At 38.4% G+C, this 18,841-nt stretch overlaps 1 protein-coding gene across 7 annotated transcripts in view; it reads right to left on the bottom strand.

Moving 5' to 3' along the window:
* THSD7A (thrombospondin type 1 domain containing 7A) overlaps positions 1–18,841 on the bottom strand; it is a 285,848-nt gene that overhangs the window by 32,765 nt on the left and 234,242 nt on the right. For all 7 annotated transcript variants that reach the window (XR_007203813.1, XM_048304626.1, XM_048304659.1 and 4 more), the window contains 2 exons: positions 13,462–13,656; positions 10,784–11,047 (listed from right to left, as the gene is read on the bottom strand). Coding sequence is in view for 6 of the 7 variants with exons in the window: in XM_048304626.1 (XP_048160583.1) it covers positions 10,784–11,047; positions 13,462–13,656 (459 nt within the window). In the remaining variant the exon portion in view is untranslated. The remainder of the gene's footprint in view (positions 1–10,783; positions 11,048–13,461; positions 13,657–18,841) is intronic.

Raw genomic sequence — 18,841 nt, 5'->3', positions numbered from 1 at the left:
GGTGCATTTAAAATTGTATTAAAATATTTAATTAAAATATTTAATGAAAACAGTTGGAAAATTGGCATGTACTTGGCTAAGATAATTCTCAAAAGATTGGCACAGTTTGCTAGGCTTCAAATGTTTCAATTGTTTGTCAGATATATTTACATTTTTAAATTCAAAAGGAGTCTTTTCATCAGAGCTGAACTGGTTTTAACCTATGCTTCTGAGTAAAGTTGTTCTGTCTCTTCTAAAAGCAACCAATAGCAACCAATCTCAAGGTTTGTAAATAATCAGACCACTTAGGTTTTAATTCTGTATACCTATTCCTAGTTAATTTGTTGTTTTAGATATAGTTAATTTGTTTTAATAGCTTATCTAGTTAATTTGTTTTAGATATAAAGAAAAGAAAGTTTTTTAAAGACCTACAGTAGCATTCAGAGTATTTTATGGTCATATTCAGGCGATGGTTTTATCATGTATGGTTTTACTCTGTTTAGAAGTACAGAGCACATTCTGGACTTGAACGCCTTGAAACTACTGCTCACCAAATGTATCCTCCTTAAAATGCTTATTTTATATATGGAATGTTATTAGCTTGAATTACAAGCATATTTATTAAATATCTGTTGCCATTTGATCAACCAGTTCAGTGATATTATGTAAAAGGGACACTGTGTTAGACAAAATACATTTTTGAAGATTGCATCCCTGCATATCAGAGGTGCTGACATAGATTGCCCTGCAGCAGTAGATGCAAAATTGACTACATCTCACTTTACCTGACATCTGTGAGTCCTAGAAATCTGATGCACCCTATATCAGAGCTCCATCCTACACTGAACTTTGATTGCATAAATACCAAAGTCTGTATCTTCACCAAAAATGAACTTTCAACTGGCCCTCTCAGGTGCCATACAAAACCATGGACTCATGCAATCAGGAAGCTACTGAGGGAAAATGGAAAAAAATACCCAAAGCAAGTTAAGAAAAATAACTCCCTTCAAACAATAAATGTTTACTGACATTTAATGTCTGATAGAACTAAGTGAAGATTTTATTGCTCTATGAAATTTCTTGTGATCCTGAAGTGCTGCTTTTACCTTCAACATAACTTCTAAATAATTTTTTTTTCTGGAGAAACCTTTCTACTATAGCGCAGTTATGCATTTACCATTTGTTAAATTTCTGTCTCTGGTAGTTAAGGTCTGAAAAACCCAAATTCAAGTTGTTTTAAATATACTGTACATCCTTAAGTAGGTAACTTTAATTGGTACAGGCTGCTTCAGGAAGACTTTGTTATCAGGAATTCCATAGACCTCTGAGTTTGTCTTAATAACTATGAAAGTGATCTTCCCAATCTTTGTCAAGATTTTCTCCAGGATACCATGGTATTTTGGGACTTTGATAATACTTCATAGCCTACCAAAAGGAGCCTGCATGGAACACACTAAACTAAAATAATTGACAAATTAGAAACTGTTTTTTCTTTTCCCCTTCAGTTCATCCAGACAAGGGCAAAAAGTTTAACAACATGTTTAGAATCTTGCAGATAGAAGTTGTATCAAATACATTACAATATATGCAATTTCCAGGTAACATTTTAATTACACTGAGCTGTATTCCAAGTGATTCCATAAAATATCAAATGAAACCATATCACTAGAGCAACCTTTATACTATCTACAAAATATTTACATTGAAGTCAGCCACCAAATCTGCCTTACCATAGAACGCAAAAAGGCCAGAATATTACCATATTACAGATATAGAGTCTCAGTAAGAGTTATAGAATGGAAAACTGCAACCTTGCTGGTATGTTAATGCATTTTGTAGAGGATGCAGTGGTCCAGATGACACTACCCACACACTGTATAATCAAAAGATACTGAACTGCAATCTTATTCTGGGTCCTTAATACTGCAAGCTTAATGAAATAGCTTCTGCTCACCATACAGCTCTTTCTTACGCCATCTCCATGATATCTGGCCTATGATGGTCTCCTCTCCCTCTTTCCTATTTTCTCAGAAAAGCTTCAAGACTTAAACTCCACATATGAAAGTAAAATAGTTGAACAAGAAGAATGGGAAAGACATGTTTAGAAGAGAACAAGAATGGAGTCAATCAATGAAAGCATCAAAAAGGGGCTCTAACAAGGTAGGAAGGCTTGGTGATCCTGGAAGCATGGAACATTTTTGGAGAGCAGAGAGAAAAACACTTATTATTTTGTAAGATGCAAGACAAGCATTAAAGACTCCTAACCACTGGTATACTGAGAACACTGTTAAGGTGTCCACAAAGGAATGTCAGAGCTTCTCCAAACAGAAGGAAAAGAAAATAAGTAAGTGAAGGACAGGGAAGTGGTCACAGCACCAAGTCTGACAGAGTTCAAGAAGTGTTTGGACAATGCTCTCAGTCACATGGTGTGACTCTTGGGGTGTCCTGTGCAAGGCCAGGAGTTCGACTTCGGTGATCCTTGTGGGTCCCTTCTAACTCAGGACATTCTATGATTTTATGAAGTTATTTTTCGTGGCAAAGAGTCAGAATTCGAAACAACAGAGGAGATGCAAAACAAAAGAGAGACTAAGGAGGAATAGAGGAAAGGGTAAGAAAAGACATGGAGAGAGAAGAGGAAATAAATGGCTCAGAACGTAAAGTCAAGAGAATTGTAAGGAGATACTGCATAGGGATAGAAAATAAAGAAAGACGAGAAAAGAAATAGACATCCTGCCAAGAGTAATAGCTTGGTGAAGCACAAGCAGAACAAAGTGCTCTCAAGAGCTTACTCTGGTATCCTCTGTCCAGACAGTGAAATGTAACGAAGAATGTTCTCGCAATTCAAAATAGAGGACAAAGGGAAGAAATACAAACACTGTGCCCTCTGATTTGAATTCCATATGTAATTAGTATGCAGAATGAAAATGACCTTGTTTTATCTGACATCAAAAAGTTTTTGGCATATTCATCCCTTGGCACATTTCTTCTCAGTGGCCTCAATATTTTGCCCAACAGACTATTTAGCATTTAGCTATGCTACTGGATTCCCTTAGAACTGAGGCAGAAGCAGACTTCAAATTGCTTACAGACATCACTTTTGTCAAGAAAGAAGAGTGAATTAAAAAAATAAATTACTTGTTGCAAATTACTTGTTCCACTCCACTTACTACCTATCAAATGATACTTTTCAGGAAAAGCTTCTCTGAACTTGTCATCACCTCAGATGCCTTTCTTTGTGTATGAAGTCAGCATATCTTTTAGGGTGATTATCTCCATAACTTCATAGCAATCCTCCCTCAAATCCAAGAAAGCAGATGTTCAGGAACTTTGAAAAGTTTATAATTTCTTTTTTTAAATTTTTTTTTGTTGTTTTTTTTTAAATTTCAGATGTTTGTATTTGTCAACCTTGTTCACACTGCAAAAATTTTAGCAAGTGAGAAGACAGCATGGTGTTGTACAGAAAAAATATGTTAAAAAAATACTGAAATGCAGAAACCAGAAATACTACATGCAAATGGGACTGGTGATGGAGATACATAGTTTCTGACATGAAAAGGATATGAATGAGCCATGTTTTAATTTTCAGCATTGTTTTCAGTTTGATGAAATCATCCTTGAAAAGGTACCACTTGTACCTACCTACCTACTACTTGGACAAACCTTGTGTGTGTGTTAGTATAGAACCTTATTACAGAAACAAGCCTCTAGTGTGTGGGTAAGCATCTGTATGGTGGAATATCATCCAATTATATCACACAGACTGGTTGGTTGATATAATTGCACCAAAAGTCATACCAGAGCTCTGAGGTTTAAGGAACAAGCAAGAAATCACCAAGATAAAACACAACAGATGTAGAGAGAAGGAAAGAATGGGAGCAGTGAAATGTCTATGAAGAAGAGCTGAGAAGGTGAGGGAGGGACAGTGAAAGAGAAGACTAACACTGTAAAGGCTGGAAATATGTTCTCTGGACATTAGCAGTTCACTTTTTGCCTGCTGTTTCTCATCCTGACTGAAGTCTTTCACTGAATGCTTCCTGTGTCTCTTCCTTCTTGTAATATCTGAGGGATGTTGGAGAGATGAGACCTTGGTGTACTGCGGTACAGGGTACAGGCCCTCCATGGTCCAGAGAGGTGTTGGAAAGAGTTGCCTATATCTAGGGGCCTATGTCTGGTCCCAGGGCAGTAGTTTCTCAATTATTTCAGCTCCTATAAGACTGTGAAATGGGCAGTTGTCTGTTATGAGTGAGAACACGGCTATTCTATCATTAAAGATTATTGAACCACAATTTAACAAATGGCTTTGAACCACTAGGAGTATGAACTGAACTCATTAGTAAAAGGGAAAAGTTTACTGTCCCATTGCTAATTGGCTATAAAATCTGGACTCCTAGAGCAAACTCATTAACAGATGTGATGGATAATTTATAAGGGAGGACTTTAATGGACTTCACGCTTTCTCTAATGACAAAACAGGATAAGTAGGTGGATATAAGACTTTTCCCCACAAACTGCATGTGCAATGTGTAGGAACAGACTGACTACTCCAGTTGAAGGGTGCAAACATAAACATCTTACAAAATGTTTACATGAACTTTTGTCCCTAGGACTGACAAAGTTATGCTCCTGCTTTCATGATTAAATGCCATGCTATGTTTCAAAGAAAAAAACCTGCAATGTCAAAATGGTTTATATTCTTCTCATAGATTTTTTTTTTCCAGGAAATATAAAGTTCATGGATCTCATCTTCCAGGACAAAGAAATATACAAGTATTTGCATTTCATTTGTAACAGAATATATATATTTCTAGAGACTATTCATATTTCTGCTGAGCCACGGATAGATTGAACACCATAAGATTTTTTTTTTTTTTCAGGATTACCCTTCACAGCCTCAAAATCTGAGAGCAATTGTTCATGCTTAACTATCTCCTGCATCAGTAATTCTTTCTCTGGTGAACTAACTACAGGTCTTTGAATTGATGGAGGACTGCTTTAAGACTGATATCCTGTTGACAAGGCAGATGTGGTGGCCTCAGAATTCAGAGGCCTAAGGTAGGCTTTCTGGAGCAGATCAATAGGTAGCATATTCCTAGAGAACACACAACATAAATACACATATATTTTAAAAAATATGAGAAAATATATAAGCTATGAAGCAGCAAAGTATCTTACTAACAATTTGAGAACCTAGGCTTAGTACCACACTAGATTAGAACTTCCTATGGGAAATATATTTACTTTTGAATAAACATTCAACAGAAAGCTTTAATTAAATTTTAGCACCAATTTTTTTTTCTTGATAAATTTGCATTGCTTCAGGTTAGAATACTGAGAGTGAAATAAACAGATTTTTAAAATCCTAATAAAAGTGGATAAAGCAAGCTGTAACAGATCTTGGACTATACAGACTGTTATATCATACAAAATTTTATTTTATTGCACATATAAGCAATTAAATACAAAATTCCTCGATTCACATTGATACTCTTAGCAGCTGTTGCAAAAGTATTCACTGATACGCAGATATTTCTCTCTAATCCTCCACATAAGCCTTGTAGCCACAGAGGGCTTTGTAGAGTCTGCACAAATCAATGCATCTCATTTAATTAATGCTAAAGGGGGAAATAATCTCACACTAATAAGGCAGCAGACAAACTATCCTGACTGCTTGACTGTGCCTAAGGTCTTAACAGTAAACGGACATGAATTAAGAAGGGTAATACGACCTATATAAAAATGCTGCATCTGTCTGCCGTGCGGCTTTGCTTGCCTTCAGTAGGCGCACACAAATACAACCACCGCTCAGCTTATGTGGGTCATGATTCATAGTTGATATATGATGGAGAAAAACTAAATACCGAAGAGTAAATAGCGTAGTTCATAAGCATGACAGTGGCTTGCTTTTAATTTTTTGTCATGAAAATTCCAAGGTACAGTTTAAAGGTAAAATGAAGAGAATCTCAATTTTTTTCACAAATGCATGGAAACAGATTGTTGGCAGACTCATGTCATTATCCACAGAACTCTACAGTACACAAGTGATGATAGTGATAAAGCTATGAAAAACAACTGCTGCTTTTCTAATTGAAGAAAACCTTTCACACTTGACTAACAAACTAAATACATGTTTTAATATTTCTCCAATAAAATTACCTATGTAGTATTGATGAAAAGCAGGAAGCAGAGAAAGGGCAATTTATGTGTCTTCCATTAAGGGAAACAGGTAAACAGCAGCTCAGTTACCACTTTTAGCTGATGTCAGCACATCTGCTGACAACTGGAAGCTACTAGCTCTTGCCCACACTCTGCAGAACTGGAATGGCTGAAAAATACCAGTGGCAGAATATTTCAAATGGCTGCTGAATAGTGTAAACTCTTACCAATAAATTTAACTCAAATTTGAAACAAAATATTTTGGAAATAAAAGTCAAAATGCTTGGCATATATATCACAGATGAAAAAAGAAAGGAAGGAAAAAACAAAGCACCTTGTCTCTCTGCAGATGAAACTTAGGTCTACCTTCAGCTGTTTGTTTGGGGCTTTTTTTGAAGCACATCTTAAGCTACAGAAAGCTAAAGACCCTCTGCAGAAGGACTTCTGCCCCCTGCTTCCCAGCATTCTCACCTAGCAGTAAAAACAGATTTAGTTAACTATATTTTGTCGTTACTTTTCTTTTACTGCCACTTCTGTCTTTTTGAAAAACTTGTTTGTACTTGGGGCTTTCTAACTGCACCCAAGATTTCAAAAATTAGCACAGGAATCCTCTGATGGCTATACTAATTTAGGGTGTTCTTTGTGTCACATCTGTCCTTATCTCCTTGGTGTCTGTGAAACAGTCTGTTAGTTAACTCTTCTCAAATATTTTGAACATGAGATGCATCAAGCAGGAAAAAGAGCCCTTGAAGTATTTATTCTTCTGCTCCTGTTTACCTTTCCTTTTCTGAATAAATCAACTGAATTGTGATGATAAGCACATAACATTTTGCAAAACAAATAGCTTATGAATTTTTGGGTGCAGCAGAGGAGGTCTGTCTTCTCATTCTGTCCACTCAAAACAACAAGACTTGCAACACCAACACCAAATTTATGGTTTCATAAATTTACATTGCAATATTTACTTATAACTTTCAAAAGTCTCACAATTTGAGTTTCTTGTGTCATTTGAATATATCACATAACATATCTCATGATGTTTTAATAACATCAGCGTGGGTGCAGTTTATCCCTCTTGTCAGATTTAAGGGTTGTTTGCGCAGTTGAAGAAGTTCAATTATCTCCATTTCCCACCTCAGGATTTCATAGTGTCAGAAGACAACAAAAGTTCAAGTAAAAGTTGGATACCAGACAGGAAATATCTTTCTTTAAATGTTGGTTTTGTTTTCTCTCCTAGTGCAAGCTAATTCACCAAATCATATCCTATAAAAACTGCAATTACATAATATTTTACTTGGAAAAGAAGTAACAGACCCACAGGAACTAAGAGTAAAACACATTTCTGAGTGAAACAGATAACATAGCAGAAAAACCTGATGACACTTTGGATCAGTTATAAAATTAGTGAAAATCCAGTGAAAAATCAGTTACAAAATGAGTGAAAAATCATAGCTGTAGGGAAATAAGCACCTCTGTTAAAATTTACAGAAATAACCCAAGCAAGCTTGAATTATGTGTCAAGTTCTGCTTGAAAAGCCAAATGCAGATTGATGAGAAGCTACAAGGCACTTTTATTTTCCAGCAGGTGGGGTATTATTGTGATACCACAGAAGTCCCTTGTTGATTTGGCATAATATAGCTTTTATGTTTGTTCTTGAAGAAAAAAAACCAAACCAAACCAAAACAAAGAGCACACAGAAACCTAGAGAAGAAGCCAAACTGAAGAACTGTCACACAATAAGGGCATGAGAATAACAACAAAAGCATCTTAAATAAATACTGGGAAGATATAAAATAAGATTTAACTGGCAAAACAGCAGTTTGTACACATTGAAAAAAATAAAACAAATCATCAGAATGTAATCCATGAATACAAAGCAGTTATTCAGAAAAGGCATTAAACATAAACTAAAATTAGATTGAAAAATCTATATTATTTGTTCTAGCTGCCTTGTATCTGCAAAAGTATGCTAAACCTGGAAAAATGCTGAAGGCAGACAATAAATTAGGTAAGCTTTACATAAGCCTATACTATGTGTATGTACAACACCTGTCAATAACAGGATCTTCTGGAAAGGAAAGCATAAATTTAGTGACGTATTCATTAGCATCAGTTTAAACCTTTATCATCAAAGTCATGTTAGATACTTCATTCCCTGTATACATGAAATTCCTGTCAAACAATTTTAGGAAAGTAGAAGGAATACAGGATTAGCTCAGTATGAATTCCGAGCTTCATCTGCTCACACATTACACCATGGACTAAGTTAACATGCACTGTCCCCCTCAAATTGAACTGACGAGGAAACAGAGACGGGGAGGGGGGTGAGGTGGGGGGTGGTGTGGTGGAATATCGAGGAACCAGACACCTTAATGAACCGGTCTAGAAAGAAAGAATTCAAAAGAAAACACCGCATAAAAACAATGGGTTCAGGCTTCCCAATATACAACAAGTATAGTTATGACAGGAAAATATTTCCATTTTACAAAGTTTAAAGAGACTTCAAATCTCCCATGAGAAAAATGTGATGGAACTGGAGAAAAAAAGAGCACAACAAAGCAATGCTGCGTTGTGTTTCTGGAAGGATGCCTGTGAGTGCTAGTAGCATGTAAACAGCTGCCCTGGCTATAGTAGGAATAACAGTAATACATTGTTAGCAGCTTTTCCACTGGATTATTATCCATTGTGGTCACTGTGAATGTAGGCCACATTCACTGATAAAATATATTGGATCAGAAATTACTAGCATGAAGAGAGAGTTATGACAGGGTAAACAATGATGGTTGAGAATATTCTTTTTTTATAATTTTTCATTCCTCTTATATCTCTTTGTTTCTTGCAGTGGAATTGTACCTCAAAATGCACTGCTAGGGCTTGAAAGCAGCTATGCCCCAACTTGTTCTACACAAAAAAATTGTTCCTAGCAGCAGCATGCTACCTACCACATACAACACCTACAATTTGCTCTTGGACAAGCAGTTTCCTTTTTTTTGACACAAGAGCTGGCAGTCCCCATTCTTCAAGTCATTGAAAACTGATTGGCCATGGGACATCAGTTCCCCTACTTTCCTACATATTGAAGTGCTTTTACAATTCTTCACTTTTCAAAGGTCACTCTGAACTTAATGCTGAAAAAACATGAATTTCTAACATACTGTCAAATACTGTTAAATTTAAAAAACCATCAGCAAAGAAATAGGAAAAAGTTTCTGTTCTGTATTTTCTAATGGTGCCTTCAGAACAAATCAGATTATTCCATAACTTTTTTTTTGAGCAGTTTCTGAGGAGATTTCTAATTTTCTCAGGACAACTGCCCAGTCCAGGCATATCTGTGCTCACACAACTGCTGGTCGTTAAAAGCAGACGCTTCTTTCGGTACTACAAAGATGGCAAGTGGCCATGGTCAGGCAGACCAAGTATAGCACATCCTCTTTATACTACACAGAACAAAACTAGCTCTTTGCAGACCTCATCCCTGAGCAAATAGCTGAGAACAGAATTAAAGAACATTCTCAGAGTAAAAAGATTTGCTGTCCCATGAGAACTTAGGATTTAGACTTTGTCATTTAGATGTGTTTAAATAAACTTACCTTTCAAGTATGAGTTATCTACAGCAAAAGATGATTTTGAATAAAAAAAAAGGGACAAAATTCTCCACCAAATTATCTTCCAGCTTTGCTTTGAGGAATTTAGCTGAATGCTCACTTTTCCATCAAATAACAAAGATGTGCTAACACCTTGACTTGATACATTGAATTTGTAGTTTATCAAATCTTTAAATGGGAATTAACAGCATGAATTAAAATCTCCTTATTTAATTTAATTTCTTTGATTAGCTATTTCAAATATAGCCAACTAAATAAATGAAATTTCTGTTATCTTAATTTAACATTAGAGAGTAGAACATATGTGAATTAAACTTACATTGACCTTTTAATGGCACTAACACCCAGTTTTTTCATACCAATTGTTCAGATACAGGTTTGCACCACAAGCAGGAAAAAAGTGAACACAAAAACTCCAGTGATGTCAATTAGCACATTTCTGGCTCACTGAAAGCCAGAAACTGCCAGTTTTGACCCTAATGCTACAGATGCATCCCCTTTAGGAAGGAACACTGTTCTTTCCTGGAGCAAAGAAAATACAAAGAATATAAAGTCTTTAACCATCCTAGTTTTACACATGACAGATTTACACAGAGAAAAAGTGCTGTGTGCTGTTGAACTCAGGTCAATGCATGCCTGTTTGTTAAAGTGCTGAAGAGCAAATGGTAGAGATAAGCCTATATAAGGAGTTTAAAGAATCTGGGGAATTTCAGCCTTTCCAAAAAAGTCCTGTGCTTGTTAATTTTTTGAGAATTTGCCCCTTCTAAATGGCTTTATTCTCAATTTTCTAGATACAGTTATCAGGAAAAAGAACAATATTTTAAATTTTTCAATTAAAATACCTAATTAGTAGCTTACCATGATTTTACTTAATGTTACAATTTTAAAAGTCAGCAAAAATATGTGCTGGGTTTGAAGGCATCTTGGGATAAAAGGCAGCCTAAACAATAAATATTAATCTTCTAATTCTACTTGTACACATGTAATGTTAAATTTAAATAAAGCACATAAGTAAACAGATGAAAGAAAATAGGCTTGTAAATACCATGACTGTTGCACCGTGATGTTTCCACAAGTCGATTGTTTTGGTCGTAGCATGCCATGGCCTGGTAACGATAGCCTTGTCCACATTCCTTAACGTCTCCTTGTACCTTCATTCCCAGCAATACTTCTGTCTTACCCTCTGGTAAAATACAGTCTGACCAATTTCCCACAGACTGAGCACTGTACTTGTCACATGGACAAAACTGATTCTCAATCAGAGGATACAACTGAGAATTTCTGCATTTGTCCTTTTTCTTACTTTTTCCTAGAAAGAAAAAATAGTTATTTTAGCAAGTTTTTATCAGCTTGCAGCTTATCTCCCAAATATTTCATTTAGACTTCTGTAAAAAGTGCTTGCAACCACATACACATGCCTAATATTAGTCACATTAAACTTTATTAAATTAGGTTATTGACTTGAATTTCTAAAGTAGTGGATACCTACAATTTGCACAAAGGCAATGTCTTTTTTAAAAAGAAGATGTAATTTATTTTTATTTTGGATAAAAATGTTTGGGGAGTAAAGTTTGAAAAAGTTAGCAATTAAACAAATACACCCTTTTCCTCCTATTTCATCAGCAGTGTGCAGTTCAGTAATAAGATTTCTATCCGGATCAAGCTTTTTCAAGTTGAATGAAATTGCAGAAGGAAGCAACATGCATCTTTGCTACAATAGCACCTTCTTTTAAAATGTCAAAATTATTTAATTTAATCATCTGTTATCATACATTCGTTCATAATTACCATTCTTCCCCTCTAACAGAATAAGCTCCTTTTCTGAATTTGTTTCCATTCAATTCTGTTCTTGTTTTCTTTCCTAAACTGGAGCATAGCCATCCACTAAATTTCCCCTTCTCATTAAATCTATTTAAATCTTCTCTTTGGTAAAGTTTGCTTAGTTTTCTCTCCATGCCAGACAGTTCCTATAAATTAATGTAGTAGTCTTTGCAAAAGTAGTTGTTGTCACTAAGTACTATCTAAGTAGTTGTTACTTAGATAATACTGTAAATTAATATTCTGTATTTTTGGTGCAAAACCAATACATGTAGCATTTTCCTTGCTGTTCAAAACAAGGCACTGGACACAACTTTGCAGCATCCTTAGTTCTTGTATTTACTACTGCCTTCATTTAGAATAGAAAGTGGGTACCTGGAAAAACGTTTATCATCCTTTTGACAACACAACTTCTACTAAATGTATGCTTCTCCTCTGGAAGTATTTACTGGGAATAATTATGAATTTACTCCAAGTCAAGTATTACAAGTTAGTCTGCTTAACACATTGCCACAGAGAACACACCATAGCACACATCACAGAGTTAGCAAGTTCGAATAGGTAACTTAAATGAGGACAGGAAGTATCACAAAGAGTTAATGATGTGGTAGGAGAATATGTACTTTCTTGCTCTGTTTTTAAAATACGGAAAAATACTGTTAGTCAGTTTCGTTCATTTTTTTCATTGTGGAAGCAAACCTGACATAAAGTTTACTGGAATTATTAGACAGTCACAGTGAGGCTTCCTTAAGATCATGAATTATTCATTGTCCACTGGTCTTCTGATTTGCAGGGGGATAGAGATGGGGATAGGGTTTGGATCCTATCACATTCTTTCAGAAGCTGCTAATGGGCACCCCCCTTAGCTAGCTTTCCTTCACCACAGACAATACAGACTAATTGGCAAAGAGCGCTGTGACAGAGCCTAAGCCTTACTCTTGAGCTTTCAATTATAATTTAGAAGCAGAGCATGTTTTTTTTCTCTTCACTTTATGCAGAAGAAAAAACAATTTCAAAAAACTACCCCAACAAAACAACAGATTAAAAAGAGGTTGAAGAGAAAAAAATATTTCAAAGTGAAACAGTGTCCATTATGTAGAACTAGGACAAGTCTGCGGCGAGAGCATCGCTGGTAAATCTTTTTATTCTGCTAAGTAAAACCTAAAGGACACAAAATAAGAGCACAAATAAGGACATAAAATTGTCTCAAGAAATAAGGCAGAAAATTAAGCATATTGCCTCATGTGGTCTGTGGTGCTGAATGTAGACAATGGAAGAATGGCAAAAGAAAGAACTCGGAGAGCCAACATTCAGCCAGAGAAAGGACTGGCTTAATCACAAATCTGACATTCAAGACTGTAGCTAAGTTCAAAAGAGGTAAACAAAAGCTTAAGGCTGAAAATGGTAATCTATAGCAAAATGCTGAAAGCACTCAGCTGCCATAGTAATTCTAAATGCACTAAAAAACACCATCAGAGAGGGAAGTCCACTTAAGCCGAGACCAAATGTGGGAAGAAGAAGACAAGTGGGTTAACATCTGATCATGTTAAGGTGAGATGATTGCTGACTTGTCTGTCAAAAAAACCCACACAAACAAACAAATAAACAACCCCAACAGAACAAAAAAAAATCCTACTATGTGCACTATATTTAGGGAAAAAAAAGGCATTTTTCTGTGTTCTCCCATCTTCTCTCTAGCCACTTACCCATATCAAGAGTCTCTGACATATGGCACGAGTTTTTACTCCTGGGTATTGCTCCACCAACAGCATATAGAGCATGACACTGCATCTGGTTTCTGCCACTGTGACATTTGTCATAAGGGAACCTCAGAAGTTCTCAGGTTTTAAACAAAACAGTATCAATAATTAATAAAAGAGGCATTATTTTGCTTGTTACTCTTACCAACAAGAGTGCGTTTTCTTGTCCTGACTCCTCCACAGTCCCCATTACAGGGAGAAAATTTTGACCAGTTCGTAAACTGACAGTCATCTTGGCAGGGAATCTGGCACGTCTGTGTTAAGGGTGGTAATGGGCCAGAGTATTTAAGGCACTCACTGATGTCAGCTGGTCCTCCATCTTGTCTGCGACAAGTAATTGCTGGAAGCGAAAAGAGGTGGAGTCTAATTCAGCATTTTTTTAATGAATGTCTCTATTCAGTTAAGTAAAAACTACAATATTCTACTGGAAAATCACACTGAAAGCCCAGAATACCTATACAACAACTTAATATTTGCCACCAGTTTTACCTTGAATGAATACATTTGACATTTCTCACTTTTTAAAGATTTTGTTTAAAATAATTTATCAGGACTTACCAGGAAAAAAAAATTGCAGAAAACTGTAAATATTATAAAGGTTGTACCATGTTATCCACACCTGCTATACCACTTTACACATTATCCTTTTTCCTACTGACATAGCCTACATCTCAGACATTAAAAAACTTGCAACACCATCTTAAGTAACTTAATTGTATGTTATAAAGTTTTACCAGCAGATTGAATTTTAGAAAGATGGATAGACATAAAATTTAGAAGCATATTTGAGTTCTGGATACCACTTAACCATTTACAAAAGTATTGCTGCCTGATGTTCTTCAGCAATTTTTAGTCTTGAAAAAGGTTTAAAGAATACAGCGTTGTTTCCTAGGGAAGGATCATCAGGCAATAGGAGTACAACTTTATAGAAAAGGATAGCCATGTCCTGAATAAAAGCTTCTTACTTAAGAAGAAAAACAAATTCCTTAAGGAAACATCAGTAAGGAGTAAGGAGTTGGAACATAAGGATTTACAAAGAATAGGGAGGGCTGTTTCACTAATATAGTCTTTAACAACCACAGAATGGTTAATGTTAAGGGATTACTGGAGGTCCCTGCTCAAGCAGGGTCCCCTAGTGCACATGGCACAGAATTGTGCCCAGAAGGCTTTTGAATACCTCCGGGGAAGGAGGCTCCACAACTTCTCTGCGCAATCTGTTCCAGTGCTCAGTCATCCTCACAGTAAAAAATTTCTTCTTCATGTTCAGGTGAAACATTCTGCGCTTCAGTTTCTGCCCGTTATCTCGTGTCCTAAAACTTGGCACCACCAAGAAGAACCTGGCTCTGTCATCTTGACATCCTCCCTTCAAATACTTATAGACATTGATATGATCCCCTCTCAATCTCCTCAAGGCTGAACAGGCCCAGCTCCCTCAGCCTTTCCTCAAAAGAGAAATGCTCCAGTCCCTTAATCGTCTTTGTTACCCTCAGCTGTATCTGCTCCAGGAGTTCCATGTATCTCTTGTATTGAGGAGCCCAGAACTGGACTCCAGGTGCAGACTCACCAGGGCTGAGTAGAGGGTCAGGATCATCTCCCTCAGCCTGCTGGCAATGCTCTTGCTAATGCGCCCCAGGATACCACTGGTGTCCTTGGCCATAAAGGGCATCGCTGGCTCGTGGAAAACTCATTGTCCACTAGGACCCCCAGGTCCTTCTCCACAGAGCTGCTCTCCATCAGGTCAGTCCCAGCCTATGCTGGTGCATGGGGTTATTCCTCTCCAGGTGCAGGACCCTGCACTTGCCCTTGTTTTATATCAGATGGTTCTTCTCTGCCCATCTCTCCAAACTCTCTGGATCCTTCTGAAAGGCTACACAGACCTCTGGGGTATCAACCACTCATCCCAGTTTTGTATCACCAGCAAACTTGCCGAGGAGGCTCTCTACCCCTTCATCAAAGTCAACAATGCTCTATAACTGTTTCTCAAGTATATTTTTTTTACGCATGGTTGCTTATCTATTCTATCCTAAGCTCAGTAAACCTAACTTTAGGTCCTTCCCCAAAACAACATAAGACTTATTATACAGTAACAAGATAGGAAACTTCTAGTTGTTTGTTCACACAATAGAATTATATTTATGCTTCTTGGCATCTGACAGCACTCAGTAGATGTGGTAGCTCGAGATTGTAAAATAATTTGGGTCACCTATTGTTGCAGTAGCATTGCATCCAAATATTCTGTATACCTATGAAGGAATATAGCTTTTTAAATTATACTCCATAATTTAAGCATAGCTCTTCAATTGTGTTGACAATAATTGCTTTGTTAGCATGTATTGAAAAAAAAAAATCACGTTCAACTGCTGGAGAAAAAAGGAGTTTGATAATAAATAAAAGAGAAAACTGCCCATGAGTGGGCAAGAAGAGGGACAGGTGCCCATCTCTTCTTTCTGGTGACCATTGACAGGACACAAGGGAGTGGTCTGAAGCTGTGTCAGGGGGGTTAGTTTAGATATAAGGAAAGGGTTCTTCACACAGTTGGGAACTGGAAGAGGCTTCCCAGGGAAGTGGTCACAGCACCAAGCCTTACAGAATTCAAGAAGCATTTGGACAACACTCTCAGGTACATGGTGTGGCTCTTGGGGCTGTCCTGTGCAGGGCCAGATATTGGACTTCGATGATCCTTGTGGCTCCCTTCCAACTCAGGATATTCTATGATTCTATAACTATTTCCTCCAGGAGGAAAAAAGGAAGCATAGTTATCATGGTTTAGTATAGTTTGGGTTTTTAGTAAAGAGAGCTTCAGCCACAGAAGTGATTCTCTTGCAAGGAGGTGCTTACAGCTTCCTCTATGACCTGGCAGAACCTATCAACTGGCTAGTTTGAGTATCGGCAACTTTTTTAAGCCAGCCCCCCACCACAGCCCTGCCCTGTGCAGGCAGTTCCCTGCTCCATGCGGGCCGGCCCCCGCCACAGCCCTGCTCTGTGCAGGCAGTTCCCTGCTCCATGCGGGCCGGCCCCCTGCCACAGCCCTGCTCTGTGCAGGCAGTTCCCTGCTCCATGTGGGCCGGCCCCCGCCACAGCCCTGCTCTGTGCAGGCAGTTCCCTGCTCCATGTGGGCCGGCCCCCGCCACAGCCCTGCCCTGTGCAGGCAGTTCCCTGCTCCATGCGGGCCGGCCCCCGCCACAGCCCTGCTCTGTGCAGGCAGTTCCCTGCTCCATGCGGGCCGGCCCCCTGCCACAGCCCTGCTCTGTGCAGGCAGTTCCCTGCTCCATGCGGGCCGGCCCCCGCCACAGCCCTGCTCTGTGCAGGCAGTTCCCTGCTCCATGTGGGCCGGCCCCCGCCACAGCCCTGCTCTGTGCAGGCAGTTCCCTGTTCCATGTGGGCCGGCCCCCACCACAGCCCTGCCCTGTGCAGGCAGTTCCCTGTTCCATGTGGGCCGGCCCCCGCCACAGCCCTGCTCTGTGCAGGCAGTTCCCTGCTCCATGTGGGCCGGCCCCCGCCACAGCCCTGCTCTGTGCAGGCAGCCCCTCTGCTCTGTGCAGGCCAGCCCTCAGCCAGTGCGGCCGAAATTCATCTGAGGCCACTACCCAGCAAAGATCATGTGGCCAACAGCGAGAGGCGAATTCCAGCTGCAAGGCCCAGGTGAGATGAACCCTTTTAGTGCTGTAAGTTTCCTCTAGAACGGATGAAGCCTGCAGACATCAGTCCTCTCCCGAGTCAGAGGAAAGGTGAAGGCAAGTGAAGAAAACACCATAAAGACACCTAAGTCAGTGAAGAAGGAAGGGCTGAAACCCTGAGAGAAAGAAAGAGAAGATGCTTCAAACCTAGGAGCTATAATGTTGTAAAGCTGTGGTGATGGACTATGATACATCAGAGTACCCGTTGCAATTTCATGAAAGCATGGGGGGGTGGAGTGTTCAAACTGCAATTGTGAGGAAAAGCACCTGTGCTGAAATAAGCAAATGTTGAAGTAGCTGTAATTTGATGAGAAGCTTGAACAGAGGTAGATGAAAGTGATGACTACCCTTGCTCCCAGGCAAGGAGAAGACCTCTGTTCCTGGAGATGAAGATGCTCCCAGAGATAGGTGAAGAGAACCTTTGTTTCTGAACAGCTCATCCTTAAAATGGAACCCCATTAGCTAAAGATTGGACCCTCGAAAGCAGTTGTGGGGAAAGCTGTAAGTCGAGGGAAGGGACTTTCACATGCGAGCAGAGAACCAACCTGGGCGGCTGTCTTGCTGTGACATTGAAGCCATGAGAGAACTGTTTCTTGTGGAGATGTCTCCATAGCATGAGCAAGAGAGACTCCTCTCCCTAAGTGAACTGAAAAAGGTTATTATAGAGGTAGTAAACTGATTGAGAATCTTAAGGGTTGTCTTTTTACATTGTCAGTGGGAGAAGGGAGAAAGGTGGGGGGAAGAGAAGTGTTCTGAAGGCTTAGTCTGACTTTTTTTCTTTCTTTTAGGTCTGTTAATAAACTTCTTTATATTCTTTTAAGTTTTGTGTCTGCTTTGCTTTCTCCTAATTCTTATCTCACAGAAGGAAAATAAGTAAGTAATAGATATTTTGAACCAAACCACTACACTTAATTGGTGTTTCTGCCCGGTTTACGAACTGAACCCGCTACAACAGTTCAGGAAACTTTTTTTTTTTTAGATTGCTTTGAGGTAATTGTAATGGTCTAGTGACCTGTGATTTCTTAAAAAAGCTTTTTAGTTTGACAGTTCTAAACTAAATTTCTGCCTCATGAAGACTGTAGGAAGCTGAACTTGACCCGTATGTTCCATTTCAAGTCCTTGTGCCTACTAAAATATATCCAAAGGTCCCAAGGGAACTGTTTTTGCCACACGTTTGTGGTAAAACACTGAAAGGGAGGGGGTGTGTTTTTCCTGAGATACTAAGCAAACAACTTCCCTGATCCTTGACTGCCCTTTGGAGCAGGGCTGCCAGCACTGTTTGTAATAGGCTCAGCACTGCATTAAGTTGTGCTTATTGTGACCAGCTGCACACTGTCTAATACAATTATTCTGTCAAATCCTATTATTTTTAGTGTAGTTTATATGAGGAAATATTTTTTTCAGACGTAGGTCTAGTGATTCAGTGAGAAAAATCAAATATCTAAAAATTGAAAATCCATACTATCGGATTTCTAAGATTACACAAATATTTTAGAAAAACACAAGTCAAACTCCTATCTTCCAATAAAAGCCTAGGCTATAGCTTTGGATTCTTGTGAGATACAATTCTCTGCTAATAGCACACATCAATTTCCTTAAGGTAAAAGCATAGTTCAGACTAGTTTAGCCATGTAGAAATTCACAGAGGTCAAACCTAAATCCTCTGTCTTGAGTTTGACCTTGCTATGTGCACACATCAGCAAAACTAATTGCATTATCTTCACTGCATTATCAGGGAGATACAGGCCACCATTTTCAGCAATGAAAACTATACTTGGCCAAGGGCTAACAGACAGTCGACTAATTAGCCAATATCCTTCAATAAATGTCTTTGAAAGTTTAATACTC

Source organism: Corvus hawaiiensis, chromosome 1, assembly GCF_020740725.1.
Source record: "Corvus hawaiiensis isolate bCorHaw1 chromosome 1, bCorHaw1.pri.cur, whole genome shotgun sequence".
In the NCBI taxonomy this organism is placed as follows: domain Eukaryota; kingdom Metazoa; phylum Chordata; class Aves; order Passeriformes; family Corvidae; genus Corvus; species Corvus hawaiiensis.
Note: the sequence above shows the minus strand (reverse complement) of the source record. Positions and strands in the feature narration are given on the sequence as shown.